At 46.1% G+C, this 18,143-nt stretch overlaps 1 protein-coding gene across 1 annotated transcript in view; it reads left to right on the forward strand.

The window, feature by feature from the left end:
* The window catches only part of LOC113219587 (protein PRR14L-like), a 17,606-nt gene extending 5,797 nt beyond the window's left edge, over positions 1-11,809 (forward strand). Inside the window, exons 4-5 of the mRNA XM_031934657.1 lie at positions 7,811-7,882; positions 10,726-11,809. Coding sequence (XP_031790517.1) covers positions 7,811-7,882; positions 10,726-11,002 — 349 coding nt within the window. The 3' untranslated portion in view covers positions 11,003-11,809. The remainder of the gene's footprint in view (positions 1-7,810; positions 7,883-10,725) is intronic.
* Positions 11,810-18,143: the final 6,334 nt, after the last annotated feature.

Genomic DNA, 18,143 nt, shown 5'->3' on the forward strand with positions numbered 1-18,143 from the left:
TTTTTTTTTTTTTTGACGGAGTCTCGCTCTGTCACCCAGGCTGGAGTGCAGTGCCACGATCTGGGCTCACTGCAACTTCAGCCTCCTGGGTTCAAGGGATGCTGCTGCCCCAGCCTCCTGAGTAGCAGGGACTACAGGAGTGTGCCATCACACCCACCTAATTTTTGTATTTTTAGTAGAGATGGGGTTTCACCATGTTGGCCAGGATAGTCTCAATCTCTTGACCTCATGATCCATCCACCTCGGCCTCACAAAGTGCTGGGATTGCAGACGTGAGCCACCACGCCCGGCCTAATTTTATATTCTTAATAGAGACAGGGTTTCACCATGTTGGTCAGGCTGGTCTTGAACTTTTGACCCCAAGTCATCCACCCGGCCCAAAACATGTTTAAAAGTTGATTCTGGCAGGGTATGGTGGCTCAAGCCTGTAATCCTAGCACTTTGGGAGGCTGAAACGGGTGGGTCACTTGAGGTCAGGAGTTTGAAACCAGCTGGCCAGGCACGGTGGCTCACGCCTGTTCCCCAGGCTGGAGCGCAGTGGCATGATCTCGGCTCATCGCAGCCTCCACCTACCAAGTTCAAGCAATTCTCCTCCCTCAGCCTCCAGAGTAGCTGGGATTATAGGTGTGCACTACCACGTTGGCTAATTTTTGTATTTTTAGTAGAGACAGGGTTTCACCATGTTGGCCAGGCTGGTCTCAAACTCCTAGACTCAAGTGATTTGCCCACCCTTGGCCTTTCAAAGTGCTAGGATTACAGGCGTGAGCCACCATGCCTGGCCTATAGTATGTTTTATGTGTTTAAAGAAATACAAGTGGGTTGAAAATATGAATAATGAAGCAAGATATACTTGAAAAAACCAACTACATTTAAAGTAGAACTGTACAGAATTTCTAAAAATGTAAAATTGAGTAATCAAAATAGAACTTTAATAAATGCATTAACAGCAAGTTAAATAGAACTAAATAGTGCTAACGAACAGGAGCACAACAGAACAGAATTTTCACAATGAAGTACAGAAACAAAAATATGATCAAGGGAGAGGAAGAGGTAAGAGGAGAGAATTGAAGGAGGATGTGGAGCAACAGACACTCTCATTCACTGCTGGTGGGAATGCAAAATGGTTTATAGCCTCTTTGGAAGACAGTTTGGCAATTCCCATGCAGAACTAAATGTACATACCATACCATACAGCAGCTGCACTCCTTGGTATTTACCCAAATGAGTTGAAAACATTTCACACACAATCTGTACATAAATGTTCATGGCAGCTTTATTCAGAATTTCTAAAACTTGGAAGCAACCAAGATGTCCGTCAGTAGGTGAATGAATAAACTGTCTGGACAATGGAATATTACTCAGTACTAAAAAGGAATTAGCTATCAAGCCATGAAATGATATGGAGGAATCTGAAATGCATACTGCTGAGCAAAAGAAGCCAATCTGAATAAACTGTGTACTGTATGAGTTCAACTCCCTGACATTCTGGAAAAGGCAAAACCATGGAGACAGAAGTCACCAAGGGTTGAGGGGAAGGAAGGGATGACTAGGTGGCGCACAGAGGGTATGTAGGGCAGTGAAAACTGTTACGTGTGTTACTGTAATGGGGGATACATGGCATTATGTGTTTGTCAAAACTCATAGAAAACAACAAGGGTAAGCTCCAACATAAACTGGACTTTTGGGTGATAATGTATCAATATATGTTCATTGTACAACAGTTGTACACTCTGGAAGGCTATCCATGTGTGAAGGCAGGGGCTATATGGGAACTGTCTACTTTCTGTTCAGTCTTTCTGTGAACATAAAACTACTGTAAAAAAATAAAGTATAAAAAAAGAAAAGGTGACCACGCATGGTGGCTCATGCCTGTAATCCAGCACTTTGGGAAGCCAAGGTGGGAGGAATGCTTGAGCCCAGGAGTTCAAGGCCAACCCGGGCAGCATAATGAGACCCTGTCTCTACAAAAATAAAAATAAAACTAACCAGGCATGGTGGCACACTCCTGTAGTCCCAGCTATTTAGGATGCTGAGGTGGAAGGATCACTGAGTCTAGGATTTCAAGGCTGCAGTGAACTGTCATCAAACCACTGATGTCCAATTTGGGCAAGAGAGTGAGACTGTCTCCCCACGCCCAACTGTCTCCGACAAAAAACAAGATAACATATGACCCACAGAACTGGAGAAAATATTTGCAAATCACACATCTAATAAGGGTCTGGTATCCACAAGCAATAAAGAACTCTTATAGTTCAACAACCAAAAGACAATAACCATATTTTTTAAATGGACAAAGTATTTAAATAGACATTTCTCCAAAGAAGATAGACAGATGACCCACAAGCATTTGAAAAGATGCTGTTGACATCATGAGTCATCAGGGAACTGCAAATCAAAACCATAGTGAAATACCACTTCCCACCCACTAGGATGGGAAGAAAAAATAAAACAGAAAATAAGTGTAGTAAGGGTGTGGAGAAACTCAAACCCTTATACACATCTCCTGGGAATGTAAAATGTTCCTGAAAAAATTGGTTACCGTATGACCCAACAATTCTTCTAGGTATATACCCAAAAGAATTGAAAACATGCCAGGCATGGTGGCTCACGCCTGTAATCCCAGCACTTTGGGAGCCTGAGGCGGTCAGATCATCTGAGGTCAGGAGTTCAAGACCAGCCTTGAACGCCATCTCCACTAAAAATACAAAAATTAGCCAGGAGTGGTGGTGCTTGCCTGTAACCCCAGCTACTCAAGAGGCTGAGGCAGGAGAATTGCCTTAACGCAGGAGGTGGAGGTTGCCGTGAGCTAAGATTGCACCCCTGCACTCCAGCCTGGGTGACAAAGCAAGACTCTGTCTCAAAAAAAAAAAGGTAATTGAAAACATACATTCACCAAAAAACTTGTGCATGAATGTTCACAGCAGCATTATTCATAGTAGCTAAAAAGTGGAAACCAAATGTTCATCAGTTGATAAATGGATAAAGAAAAGATGGTATATCCATAGATGGAGTATTATTCAGGCAGGAAAAGGAACGAAGTACTGATACATGCTACAACAGTGGTTAACTATGAAAACAGCACATTCTATGTGATTCATTTTATATGAAATGTCTAGAATCCTTTAAGAGACAGAAAGTAGTTTAGTGGTTACCAGTGCTGGGTGGTAGGGGAGAGTCTAGGTGACTGCAAAAGTAGGTTTCTTTTTGGAGTTTTGAAAGTGTTTTAAGGCTAGGTGTGGTGGTTCATTCCTATAATCCCAGCACGTTGGCAGGTAGAGGCAGGAGGATCGCTTGAGCCCAGAAGTCTGATACCAGCCTGGGCAACATAGTGAGACCACATCTCTACAAAAGATCAGGTCAGGCGTCGTGGCTCAACCCTGTAATCCCAGCACTTTGGGAGGCTGAGACTGGAGGATCACTTGAGCCCAGGAGTTCGAAGCTAGCCTGCACAACATAGACAAACCCTATCTCTACCAAAAGTAGTTTTTAAAAATTAGCCAGACATGCCTGTAATCCCAGCACTATGGGAGGCTGAGGTGGGCAGATTGCCTGAGGTCAGGAGTTCAAGACCAGCCTGGCCAACATGGTGAAACCTTGTCTCTGCTAAACATGTTTTTAAAATTAGCCAGGCGTGGTGGTGGGCACCTGTAATCCCAGCAACTCAGGAGGCTGAGGCAGGAGAATTGCTTGAACCTGGAAGGCAGATGTTGCAGTGAGCCTAAACTAGATCACACCACTGCACTCCACCCTGGGCAACAGAGTGAGACTTGGTCTCAAAAAAAAAAGGAAAGAAAGAAAAAAAGTAGCTGGAGGCCAGGCGTGGTGGCTCACACCTGTAATCCCAGCAGTTTGGGAGGCTGAGGCTGGGGGATCACAAGGTCAGCAGTTCGAGACCAACCTGGCCAATACAATGAAACCCCATCTTTACTAAAAATACAAAAATTAACTAGGCAGGGTGGTGCATACCTGTTGTCCTGTAGTCCCAGCTACTTGGGAAGCTGAGGCAGAAGAATCACTTGAACCTGGAAGGCAGATGTTGCAGTGAGCCAGGATCACGCCACTGCACTCCAGCCTGGGCAACAGAGCAAAACTCTGTCTCAAAGAAAAAAAAAATTAGCCGGGCATAGTACTGTGTGTGCACCTGTAGTCCCAGCTACTTGGGAAGCTGAGACAGGAGGATTGCTTCAGCCAGGGAGGTCAAGGGCGCAGTCAGCTATCATTATGCCACTGCACTTTAACCCAGGCAAGAGAGTGAGACCCTGTCTTTAAAAAAAATGAAAAAATAGGCCAGGCGCAGTGACTCACGCCTGTAACTCCAACACATTGGGAGGCCGAGGTGGGTGGATCACCTGAGGTCAGGAGTTCAAGACCAGCCTGGCCAACATGGTGAAACCCCATCTCTACTAAAACATCAAAGTTACAGCTGGGCATGGTGGCTCATGCCTGTAATCCCAGCACTTTGGGAAGCCAAGATGGGTGGATTATCTGAGGTCAGGAGTTCGAGACCATCCTGGCCAATGTGATAAAACCTTCTCTCTACTAAAAAGTCAAAGTGGCCAGGCGTGGTGATTCACGCCTGAAATCCCAGCACTTTGGGATGCTGAGGCAGGCGAATCACAAGGTCAGGTGATTGAGACCATCATGGCTAACACTGTGAAACCCTGTCTCTACAAAAATACAAAAAAATTAGCCAGGTTTTGTGGTGGGTGCCTGTAGTCCCAGCTACTCGGGAGGCTGAGGCAGGAGAATGGCGTGAACCCGGGAGGCGGAGCTTGCAGTGAGCCAAGATCACACCACTGCACTCTGGCCTGGGCGACAGAGCAAGACTCCGTCTCAAAAAAAAAACAACCAGTCAAAGTTACAGCTGGGCATGGTGACTCACGCCTGTAATCTCAACACTTTGGGAGGCCGAGGTGGGTGAATCACCTGAGGTCAGGAGTTCAAGACCAGTCCGGCCAATGTGGTGAAACCCTCTTTTTTTTTTTTTTTTTTTTTCAGGTAAACTTGCTTCCATTTTATTCCTAAATAACATAGCTATTTAACACAAAAATAAAAAGGCTGCATACCTTCCTCAAAATTTGCCCACAAGGAAATTCCTAGTAGGCAAAGGACAGAGAACTCAAAGTTATCACCCTAAGGCTCACATGAGACAAATGCATATATATGATTGCTTCCTCTGCCCTATTATTATTTTTTTCTTTTTTATTATACTTTAAGTTCTAGGGTACATGTGCACAGTGTGCAGGTTTGTTACATATGTATACTTTTGCCATGTTGGTGTGCTGCACCCATCAACTCGTCAGCACCCATCAACTCGTCATTTACATCAGGTATAACTCCCAATGCCAATGAAACCCTATCTCTACTAAAAATACAAAAATTATCTGGGTGTGGTGATGTGTACCCGTAGTACCAGCTACTCGGGAAGCTGAGGCAGGAGAATCGCTTGAACCCGGGAGGCAGAGGTTGCAGTCAGCTGAGATCGCTCTACTGCCCTTCAGCCTGGCAACAGAGCAAGACTCCATCCATCTCAAAAGAAAAAAAAAATCAAAAATTAGCCGGGTGTGGTGGCAGACGCCTGTAATCCCAGCTACTAAGGAGACTGGGCAGGGGAATTGTTTGAATCCAGGAGGTAGAGGTTGCAGTGAGCTGAGGTCGTGCCATTGCACTCCAGTCTGGGCAACAAGAGCGAAATTCTGTCTCAAGAAATGAATAAAATAAAAAATAAAAAAATAATCCAGCTATGGTGGCACACACCTGTGGTCCCAGCTACATGGAGGCAGAAGCAGGAGTATCTGTTGAGCCCAGCCCAGGAAGTTGAGGCTGCAGTGGTGACAGAGCAAGACCCTATCTCATAAAAAACTGGATGAGATTAGATAGTGGTGATCATGAATAACCTAGTGAGTATTTTAAAAATCACTGAATTGTACATTTTAAATGGATGAATTTTATGGTATGTGAACCTGGACTCCTTGGAGAGTGATTACAGGTCTAGGGCAGGAAATGAATAAGATAAATAAAGTAGCGGAGCTCTCAGAGACTCCTAGGGTCATGTCAAAGGGATTCAGGAGCCAGTTTTTTGTTTTATTTTTTAATGTTTTATAGAGACAGGGTCTTGCTTTGTTGCCCAGACTGGTCTCAAACTCCTGGGCTCAACAATCATCTTGCTGGGCCGGGCGCGGTGGCTCAAGCCTGTAATCCCGGCACTTTGGGAGGCCGAGACAGGCGGATCACAAGGTCAGGAGATCGAGACCATCCTGGCTAACCCAGTGAAACCCCGTCTCTACTAAAAAATACAAAAAACTAGCCGGGCGAGGTGGCGGGCGCCTGTAGTCCCAGCTACTTGGGAGGCTGAGGGAGGAGAATGGCGTAAACCAGGGAGGCGGAGCTTGCAGTGAGCTGAGATCCGGCCACTGCACTCCAGCCTGGGTGACAGAGCGAGACTCCGTTTTAAAAAAAAAAAAAAAAAAAAATCCTTTTGTCTCAGTCTCCCAAGTAACTGGGACTACTATTGGGAGTCACCATGCCTGGCTCTCAAGAACCAGTTTGAAGAGATTCCCTCTGGCCACAGATGAGACCAGCTGACCCTCAAAAGAATAATAAGTTCAGTAGATTACAGCATATCAAATATAAACCCAGTAGTTCATAATGATACTTAAAAAAATTTAAGGCCGGGCGCAGTGGCTCAAGCCTGTAATCCCGGCACTTTGGGAGGCCGAGACGGGCAGATCACGAGATCAGGAGATCGAGACCATCCTGGCTAACCCGGTGAAACCCCTTCTCTACTAAAAAATACAAAAAAAAACTAGCCGGGCGAGGTGGCGGGCGCCTGTAGTCCCAGCCCCTCGGGAGGCTGAGGCAGAGAATGGCCTGAACCCAGGAGGCGGAGCTTGCAGTGAGCTGAGATCCGGCCACTGCACTCCAGCCTGGGCGACAGAGCGAGACTCCGTCTCAAAAAAAAAAAAAAAATTTAATACCATTGGCCATCTTTGGAAGATACTGGGAAACCAACTCATTGTTTTGGAAATTGGTTATGAAAGGAAAAAAGCAAGCATATGGCCTGCTTTTACTATTTAAGCTGTACCTCAGGGTTACTGTATAATTGATAGGTATGAAGAGTTTTGTGTGTGTGTGTATGTATATATATATTTTAAGAGCCAGAGTCTTTGTCACTTAGGCTGTACCCAGCCTCAGAGTCCTAGGCAACAGAGAAAGACCCATCTCTAAAACAGAAAAAAACAAAAAAGAGTATATAGTTTCCTAGTCAGTGGAGGGAGATAGAAAAAAAAGAACAGTCAATTCATGAAAAGAAACATTGCAAAGACAGCACAAACAACAGCTGTAAAATCGATATAAATCTATGAAAAATAATAGATATAAATCTAAGTATATCATTTCCAGTAAGTATTAATGGACTCAGTTACATAAAGTTTGAAGGTTGGTACCCTGGAAAAGAAAATCCAGTACACATTTTTTCCAGTACACATTGTTTGCATGAGACACATCTAAAACATATTACAGATAGGTTGGAGCAAATGTAAAGGATAGCATTGGGAAATCAATCTCTTCCCTCTTAGGAGAACATGAGGCTGTGCACAGTAACTCATACCTAATTTTTTTTTTTAATCTAGCCTGGCGTGGTGGCACACACCTGTAATCCCAGCTACTCAGGAGGCTGAGGCTGGAGGATGGCTAGAGTTCAAGGCTGCAGTGAGCTATGATCATGTCACTGCCCTTTTGCCTGGACAACAGAGCAAGACCTTGTCTATAAAAAAGAGAGAACATGAAGAATTTTTTTCTTTCTTTTCAGGTTAAAGAAGAAGGAGTTTAGTTTAGAAGAGATATATACCAACAAGAATTATAAATCTCCTCCTGCAAACAGGTAGGTAATTATAGCTGGGAAATAAAAGGGAAGAATTTGAAATGATTGATGTGAATCTCCAGCCCTTTCACTTTAGAAAGAGTTTATGTTCAGTTGTACCAATATTGGGTCTTATAAATAGCTAGAATTGGTATTTTTCAATTCCAGCACTTGAATTAGGGTCAGTAATAGGATAGGAAATAAAGTGTATTGGGTTACATAAAATGTAGCCAGGTGCGGTGGCTCACGCCTGTAATTCCAGCACTTTGGGAGGCCAACACGGGTGGATCACGAGGTCAGGAGTTTGAGACCAGGCTGACGAACATGGTGAAACCCCATCTCTACTAAAAATACAAAAAACTCCCATCACTTTGGGAGGCTGAGGCAGGCAGATCACAAGGTCAGGAGATTGAGACCATCCTGGCTAACAGTGAAACCCTGTCTCCACTAAAAATACGAGAAAAGCTAGGTGTGGTGGCGGGCGCCTCTAGTCCCAGCTACTCAGAAGGCTGAGGCAAGAGAATGGTGTGAACCTGGGAGGCAGAACTTGCAGTGAGCCGAGATTCCACCATTGCACTCCAGCCTGGGCGACAAAGCGAGACTCCGTCTCAAAAAAGAAAAAAAATTAGCTGGGCGTGGTGGCTCGCACCTGTAATCCCAACTACTTGGGAGACTGAGGCAGGAGAATCGCTTGAACCCGGGAGGCAGAGGTTGCGGTGAGCCCAGATCGCACCATTGCACTCCAGCCTGGGCAACAAGAGCGAAACTCCATCTCAAAAAAAAGAAAAAAGAAAAAGTACAGAGGCTGGGCGCGGTGGCTCACGCCTGTAATCCCAGCACTTTGGGAGGCCGAGGCGGGTAGATCACGAGGTCAGGAGTTCAAGACTCGCCTGGCCAATATAGTGAAACCCACCCCATCTCTACTAAAAATCCAAAAATTAGCTGAGCGTGATGGCGGGCGCCTGTAATCCCAGTTACTCGGGAGGGTGAGGCAGAGAACTGCTTGAACCCAGGAGGCAGAGGTTGCAGTGAGCCGAGATTGTGCCACTGCACTCCAGCCTGGGTGACAGAGCGAGACTCTGTCTCAAAAAAAAAAAAAAAAAGTACAAAGAAGTAGTTTGTATTTGTATTTTTACCAAATATGCTGACTTCAGGACTGATAATCATTGATTTTTCAGATATGATTGTAAACCCAAATACGGAAAGAGTTTCATTTAGGTCTGAATTCAATTCAAGTCAGTGAACATTTATTAAATGCCCACTGTTTCTAGAATATAGGAGAACTTTAGGATTTTATTCTAAGATTTCGTATGTCTGCTCTAACACATTTGTACAATTATTACAACATCTTTGCCTCATTGCTAAAAATAAATAAAGGCTGGGCACAGTGGCTCACACCTGTCATTCTAGCACTTTGGCAGGCCAAGGCAGGCAGATTGCTTGAGCTGAGGAGTTCGAGACCAGCCTGGGCAACATGGTGAAACCCCGTCTCTACTAAAAACACAAAAATTAGCCAGGCACAGTGGCCTGCACCTATAGTCCCAGCTACTCGGGAGGCTGAGGCAGGAGAATTGCTTGAGCCTGGGAGGCAAAGGTTGCAGTGAGCTGACTTCACGCCACTGCACCCCAGCCTGGGTGACAGGAGTGAAACCTGTCTCAAATGCACAAAAAAGGGAGGTATTGGAAACAACCCAACATTTAAAATATTACTAGGGTTCTCATTAATTTACTTATAATTACTTATAATTAATTCCTTATAATGGAATCTACTGTGTAACCATTTAAAAAAATGAATCAGAGCCAGTGGCTCATGCCTGTAATCTCACCACTTCAGGAGGCCAAGGAGGGAGGATCACTGGAGCCCTGGAGTTGGAGACCAGCCTGAGCAATATACCAAGACTCCATCTCTACAAAAAAAAAAAAAAAAAAAATTCTTTTTAAATTAGCCAGACATGGTGGTGCATGCTTATAGTCCCAGCTACTTGGGAGGCTTAGGTGGGAGGATCACTTCAGCCCAGGATGTCGAGGCTCTAGTGAGCTGTGATTGTGCCACTGCACTCCAGCCTGAGTGACAGAGTGAGACTCTGTCTCAAAAAATATATGTTTTTTAAAGATGAGTCAGGGCTGGGTGCGGTGGCTCACGCCTGTAATCCCAGCACTGGGAAGCTGAGGCAGGTGCATCACCTGAGGTCAGGATTTCGAGACTAGCCTGGTCAAACTGGTGAAACCTCATCTCTGCTAAAATTACAAAAAAATTGGCTGGGCACGGTGGCTCATGCCTATAATCCCAGCACTTTGGGAGGTCAAGGAGAGTGGATCACGAGGTCAGGAGATCAAGACCATCCTGGCTAACAGAGTGAAACCCTGTCTCTACTAAAAATACAAAAAAACAAAATTAGCTGGGCATAGTGGCGTGCACCTTTAGTCCCAGCTACTTGGGAGGCTGAGGCAGGAGAATGGCATGAATCCTGGAGGTGGCACTTGCAGTGAGCCGAGATTGTGCCACTGCACTGCAGCCTGGGTGACAGAGCAAGACTGTCTTAAACGAACAAACAAAAAATTAACCAGATGTAGTGACACATGCCTGTAATCCCAGCTACTTGAGAGGCTGAGGCAGGAGAATCACTTGAACCCAGGAGACAGAGGTTGCAGTGAGCCAAGATCATGCCATTGCACTCCAGCCTGGGCAACAAAGAGTGAAACTCTGTCTCACAGAAAAAAAAAAAAAAAGAGTTGGTGCAAGTAGCTTTCAGTCACTATTGACTAGAAGGGTTGTTAACCCAGCGTCAACACCCTGACCCTGTTGACAGGATGGGCCACGTGAGTCAGCCCGTTGGTGATTCTGTTTCGTGCTTCATCCTTAGGTGTTTAGAGACCATCTTTGAGGAACCCAAGGAACGAAATGGTACGCTAATCTCAATCAGCCAACAGAAGAGGAAGCGAGTTCTAGAATTTCAGGATTTTACAGTCCCGCGAAAGAGGAGAGCTCGAGGTAAAGTCATGGTGGCAGGCAGCTTTACCAGGGCCCAGAAGGCAGCTGTGCAGAGTCGAGAGCTGGATGCTCTTTTGATACAGAAACTAATGGAACTGGAGACCTTCTTTGCCAAGGAAGAGGAGGAGGAACGATCATCAGGCTGTTGAGAAGCAATTCAGTTTGAGGGTCTCAATTTTAGTTTTTTTGTTTGTTCGTTTTTTTTTGTTTGTTTGTTTGTTTGTTTGTTTTGGACCTCCTTGGAAGAGGTTGCCTAATTTTGCCCTGCCGCCAAACCACTCAAAAATATGCACAGTCCATGAATTTTACCTATTTCAAGGTGCAACCTTTTTAGAAACTGGTGAAGGAGGGTCCTCTACTTTTACTGCTGAGTATAGAACCTCAGGAATGCTCCCTTTCTCCTGGAAATGAACCTGAACGACATCCAGCCTCCTCCTCAGTCTCTGCCATCCACAGGAGGAAGCAGCAGCCTATCTTTAGTAACACTAGGATTCCAAGGACTCACAGGATTTGCACGTCCATATGAAAGTTCCACTTTGTTTACGGTGGTGCTAGACCAAGATTATTAGAAACGTGGCCTAGGGAGGGGAACTGGCGTCCTGTCCTACGTGGTCTCACTGGCTCATTTCAGTAGTTGAGGAAAGATGAGCTGTTGTGTTTCTAATCTTTTGTCTGCCCAGGACCTATTGATGTGAGTGTAAGTGAGAGTGTTTGTGTGTGTGTGGCTTTTTCCCATCATTTTCTCCCCTCTATGACTGTGGGTCACTAGTGCCAGAGGAGCCCATCCAGGCCCCATTCGAAGTAAGTTGCACTTTTTAATGTTGTGGTGTGGATTATTTTCATTTGTTTTCTTTTTTGTTGTTGTTTTTGTACTATTATTGCTGCATGTTTGGAGCCTTTAAATGTGATTTTAAAACAATTTTTTAACGAGAAAAACAATACATGTCTTAAGAATACATGATAGGCATTTGACCCAGTTGACCACTGCATGGAAGAGACATTTTTCCTATTCATGTGTTTCAGGCAATCCCTTCCCCATCTCCAGCTTCTAGTGTAACTCATTAGAGGGAGCACTTTTATTCATCTGGGTTCTCATTCTTGCCCACCAGATACATGTATTTATTTTAGTGATTTAAGTAAGAGCAGGTTTCTCTCCCGATCATTGAAAAAATACTGTGGTTGGGTGTGGTCTTAATGGTTTTTATCTGAAATGGTGTTAGGTAACAAAATTGAGTACAACAGCTTGGACAATGATACAGGCTGACCCACAGTATTTGTGACTCTCCAGGCAGCTCGCTTCAAGAGTGGGGAGAGAGTCGGGGTCGTGCTTCAGACCCAGAGATGTGTTCCTGCAGTGGGATCTCAAAAATCCCCAGCCAGCCCTCTTTGAGGGCCACCTCATTGTACTCTGGGCTCCTGTGTCACATCTACCGGAACTGTCGAATGCCGGAGTTAGCCAAGTTTCTGGGTTTGTGCCTGCAGGAGTCTGTGGGCAGAGGGCTGCTATGCATCAGCAGCCTCGAGGTCTTGTTCTTTTCCACTGAAGTCCTGTGTACCCATATCCTGCTCCCCTTCCCCTCCTTCTCTAGGGGTTTCTCTTTCTCTTTCTCTCTCAAAACAAGAGTTTAGAGAATTAACATTCCATGGCTGGTGAGTGGGATGCTAAAGTCATCATCAGGACACCAGCATCACCTCTTCTATCCTCCTGGGAGCCACTGGCATGGAGCAGCCACCGATGGGAACCATCAGAGTTCTAGGCACATTTCCAAGTCAGTCTGTTAGAGAAGAGTGAGTGGCACATCCTGGAATGTTGGTCAGCTCTCCTAGGTTTCTTTTGCTTCCCCATTTGCTAGTGGATGGGGAGACGGGGTGGGGGTGGGGGGTCTCTATGTGCCTTGCTTTTGCAGGTTGACAGTCTATGCCACACTGGAGCAGAAAAACTGACTTGAGCCAGAGAGAAAAGTGTGCTACGGCTATCTTCTAGGCCCACTGCCTCAGACATAGCATTGAGACAAGTAAAATACACATGTGGTCATCCACGGAGGCGTCCAAGGCCATGGCCAAATACAGTTAGAAGAGAGCCAGGCTTCCGTACCGGCTCTGAATGATGCTAACCAGATTCTGTCATTCTACATCCACTTTGCCCAGACTGTATAGACACGACCTATGTTTCACCTCAATACCTCTCCCTTCCTGGGACAGGGTTCTTAGACACTAAATGCTTCTCTCTGCCTTTTTTGCTTAAGGGAGTGGGATGAGTAGTACATTGTGCTCTTGTTCAGGTGTGTTTAGGGAGCGCCTACTGGACAGGTTGCAGACTAGCAGTGAGTCAACAAAGCCCTGTTTGCCAGCTCCGTTGGCAGTGTAGATGCAGTGATGTGGCGGCTATGTTTCCCAGAGAGAACAGTGGGCACAGCTCTAGTGTCACCAACATTGCAGAGATAGTTTCAGCTGTGCCCGTTATAGGTGTGGCACTCGAAGAGCCAGGAGCAGCGGTTTGGAACATGGGTAACTGGGAGCAGAGGACTGGAAGAAACAGAGCTGGGCTCCTTCCTTGTCCTGACAACGTAGGCGATAAGTTGTTCTGAGGCCAGCCCTGCCCCTCGTTGAAATTCTTGGCCTACCCTCTGGCTAGGGCCCTTCCCCTGCTCCAAAGTTGAGAAGGGGGCCCCACTGCAAACTTGAAATTACTTACCTGAGGGTGATGTATATACGTAGGCTCCAGCTGCACTCAGCCACACCTGTCTTACATTCAGTTTCAGCACTGAGCCAGCTGCAGTGTTGTCACAGGTCCTCAAGCCCGCGGTCCCTAACCATGATGGGACACGGTAATCGGCTGGTGGCACACCACCTGCCCAGAGCTACAGGTCTGGTTCTGGTGTGGAGTTGGTACAGTTTCTGAATATGGGAACTTCCCTCCCCAAGTGGTGGGAAGTTACAGTTAACTACAACTTAACTATCACTCACTTCCAGAGGTTTAGTGTTTTTAATATGGGAAAGAGGAGAAATCTCAGGTCCAATCAGGGTTCTGCCCATCAGCTTTTCACTGAAACTTTCAATCGTGGGTTTTTTTTTTTTTTTTTTTTTAACTCTTTTTTTTTTGAGACGGAGTCTTGCTCTGTCGCCCGGACTGGAGTGCAGTGGCCAGATCTCAGCTCACTGCAAGCTCCGCCTCCCGGGTTTACGCCATTCTCCTGCCTCAGCCTCCGGAGTAGCTGGGACTACAGGCGCCCGCCACTTCGCCCGGCTAGTTTTTTGTATTTTTAGTAGAGACGGGGTTTCACCGTGTTAGCCAGGATGGTCTCGATCTCCTGACCTCGTGATCCGCCCGTCTCGGCCTCCCAAAGTGCTGGGATTACAGGCTTGAGCCACCGCGCCCGGCAATCGTGGGTTTTTTTTTTCCCATCTTTCAGTTTCTAGCTGTGTTTGCTTCCTCCCTCCATGTTGCCTCCTCTTTTTTTTGCTTTTGGTCTCCTTTCCAGCTTCATGTCTCCATGAGTTCAGCTGTACCTTGTCTCCTGTTAAATCTGATCATGTCCACTTTTTCTTACTGACCTTACTCAAAGCTACGGTAGCTGAGGGAGTTACAGTGAAAAGACATGTAGCGTTTGCCTTATTCGGAGCCTGAAGAGCCCAGAAACTCATGCTGTGAATCCCAAAACTCAGCACTCCTCAAGAGCTGTGAAAATCATGATACTTTGTCACAATTTTGCCTGAAAGGGTCTTTGGCACGAGCTCCAGAGCCAACCTGAGGTCCATTCCAGATCCTACTCTCTGGGCATGAGACCTCCCCCATGGCTCCTTCCTCGCCCACTGGGCCAAGAGCAGCAGGGAGCGTACAGGACGGCAGCAGCAGATCCAAGGCCACAGTGCAGCTGATGACTGCATGGCCATAGCTCCGTGTCCAGGCTGGGATTCCGTCTCATAATCAATGCCATGTACATTAAGATCTGTGAAAGACCAACTTTTAGGCAGTGATACTTTTCTCCCATTCCCTGGGGTGGGGGGAGTATGCAGTTGGTGCTTTCTGTAATTCCCTTGTTCTGTTTTGTTTCTGTAAGCTTTCCCCCTGGTGTCATGGAAAGGACCTCTTAAATAACCACATTGTGGGTGGCTGTATCCAAAGTTTAAATAATTGGCCAGAAGTGCAGAGTATCCTTTCCTGGATCCATTGTCAGGAAAGGGCTCCTTGCCAGAACTGAACTTGTTATATAAAAACCTGGCTAGGGAGATTTAATTTTACTAAAATTACAGTTTAATGTTACCATCTAGCCACAAATCGAGCAGCAAAAGCCATTTTGATGACGAAGGGGGGTCCTTGTTGAGCCGGCCATCTAGTGCAGTGTGCTCTCAGATACAATGCTTGTTGATTGTGTGTCTTCACAAGCCCCTCTCTGGTGCTGAATTGGATTTGAATTCTTCGTGAGAGGCCTCAGCATCTCCTTGGGCTGGTCTGGGCCAGTAAAAATAGCTGCCTGACATGTTTATATATTATCATGGTCAGTAGTTCAATGAAATTTGTACATTTTTGGTAACATTGGTATACATGATGCCCCTGCAGTTCCTTTTCTGTTTGGTAGTTTGTGACTCTAAAAATTTCCACTGTTATGTGTGTTAATTTATGAAAATAAATTTTTTTGAAAACCTTTCAAATAACTCTCAAGGCCATTACTTTGTTCTTGTGGCTTGGCAATAAGTTAAAATGGACATTCCAAAGTTAAATATCACAGCAAGCATCATTCCTTCCAAAGTGGTCACCATTTTCTGAGAAGTATTGTGTTGTAACTGTGGGACCAGCTCAAACTGATTAACCATTGCCTAAGCTGTTACAGGTGACACAGAGCCAAAATTGCCCGGGCGTGCACAATGGAAAAAAGCTTTAACCTCCTAATTGTTACCACCACAAGCCTGGCAGGCCGACTGCATTGGCATCACCTAGGACTAGACAGGAATCCCATAAAAGCTTGACCCACTCCCAGATCAGGGAAACATTTGAGCGTTGCCTCCTGTCTCCATGCCAGTTGACTTTGACTTTTTTTTTTTGGTGGAGTTTCACTCTGTCGCCCAGGCTGGAGTGCAGTGGCATGCAATCTCAGCTTACTGCAACTTCCACTTCCTGGGTTCAAGCGATTCTTGTACTTCGCCTCCCAAGTGCTGGGATTACAGGCACCCACCACCAAGCCCAGCTAATTTTTTATTTTTTTAGAAGAGATGGGGTTTTCACCATGTTGGTCAGGCTGGTTTCGAACTCCTGACCTCAGGTGATCCACCCACGTTGACCTCCCAAAGTGCCAGGATTGCAGGTGTGAGCCACTGAGCCCAGCCTCATTTACTTTTTTTGAGACAGAGTTTCACTCTTGTTGCCCAGGCTGGAGTGCAGTGGCGCAATGTCAGCTCACCGCAACCTGTGCCTCCCAGCTTCAAGCGATTCTCCTGCCTCAGCCTCCTGAGTAGCTGGGATTACAGGCATGCACCACCATGCCTGGCTAATTTTGTATTTTCAGTAGAGACAGGGTTTCTCCATGTTGGTCAAGCTGGTCTTGAACCCCCAACCTCAGCTGATCCGCCCACCTCGACCTCCCAAAGTGCCAGGATAGCAGGCGTGAGCCACTGCGCCCAGTCCCTCATTTACTTTTTAAAAGATCTCACCACTTGGCCGGGCGCGGTGGCTCAAGCCTGTAATCCCAGCACTTTGGGAGACCGAGACGGGCGGATCACGAGGTCAGGAGATTGAGACCATCCTGGCTCACACGGTGAAACCCCGTCTCTACTAAAAAATACAAAAAACTAGCCGGGCGAGGTTGCGGGCGCCTGTAGTCCCAGCTACTCGGGAGGCTGAGGCAGGAGAATGGCGTAAACCCGGGAGGCGGAGCTTGCAATGAGCTGAGATCCAGCCACTGCACTCCAGCCCGGGCGACAGAGCGAGACTCCGTCTCAAAAAAAAAAAAAGAATAAAAGATCTCACCACTTAACACCTGTCCTTCCCAGCTGTTTATGAGGTTACGCTATGAATCTTCTGCTTCTCATTTAGCCAATGGAAACTGGTGAAAGAATGACTGAAAACACCTCTCTAACACCACATTGATAACATTCCAGAAGGAAGCATGATTCCTGAGGACATTCTTCCTCTGTCCAGAGCAAAAGCAGTGCCCAGTTTCCCTTCTTGGCCTCAGAACTTCAGCAAGGAATTCTATCCATGTAGTCTTCTATTTAGGGAAATTAACTGCGTGACAGCTGTGCTTCTCGTTAAGTTTCATGGTTATTTGGAGAAGGGTACTCTCCTACATCATTTCTTGAGAAAAGAGTTGCTAATTATCAGTTAAGGCAGTGTAATCTCTTTAACCTCTCATTACAGAATCTTGTGCTGGTAGAGCCTCGTGAGGACTGGTCAAAACTGATTTAAGGCTGAGCGCTGTGACTCATGCCTGTTATCCCAACACTTTGGGAGGCCGAGGCTGAGGCAGGCCTCCCAGTTGAGGTCAGAAGTTGAAGACCAACCTAGCCAACAGTGAAACCCAATCTCTACTAAAAATACAAAAATTAGCTGGGTGTGGTGGTGCACGCCTTTTATCCCAGCTACTCAGGAAGCTGAGGCTGGAGAATCACCTGAACCTGGGAAGCAGAGGTTGCAGTGAGCCAAGATCATGCCACTGCACTCCAGCCTGGGTGACAGAGCAAGACCCTGTCTCCAAAAAAAATAAAATAAAATAAATTTTAAAAAAACACTGATTTAAGAATTATCAGGTGTCCTGCCCTCTTCCAGCAATGGAAAACACGTTTTATTCCTTTTTTTTTTTTCTTTTTTTTGAAACAGTCTCACTCTCGCCCAGCCTGAGTGCAGTGGCACAATCACATCTTAGCTCACTGTAGCCTTGAACGTCCTGGCTCAAGAGATCCTCCTACCTCAGCCTCCCAAGTAGCTGGGACTACAATATATGCCACCAAGCCCAGCTAATTATTTTTTGGAAGAGACAGGGTCTCACTATGTTGTCCAGGCTGGTCTCAAGTGATCCTCCTGCCTTGGCCTTCCAAAGTACTAGGATTACAGGCATGAGCCAGCGTGCTTTACCTTCCCTCCCCCTCCCCTTTGAGGCCATCACTCTCTGTCACCCAGGCTGGAGAGCAGTGGCATGATCACTCATGCTCATTGCAACCTCAAACTCCTGGGCTCAAGCCATCCTCCTGCCTCAACCTCCTGAGTAGATGAGACCACAGTGCTATGACACCAGGCTTTTTATTTTTTGTAGAAGCAAGGTCTTGTTACATTGCCCAGGCTGGTTTCTAACTCCT

This window comes from Piliocolobus tephrosceles, chromosome 19 (genome assembly GCF_002776525.5).
Source record: "Piliocolobus tephrosceles isolate RC106 chromosome 19, ASM277652v3, whole genome shotgun sequence".
Taxonomy (NCBI): domain Eukaryota; kingdom Metazoa; phylum Chordata; class Mammalia; order Primates; family Cercopithecidae; genus Piliocolobus; species Piliocolobus tephrosceles.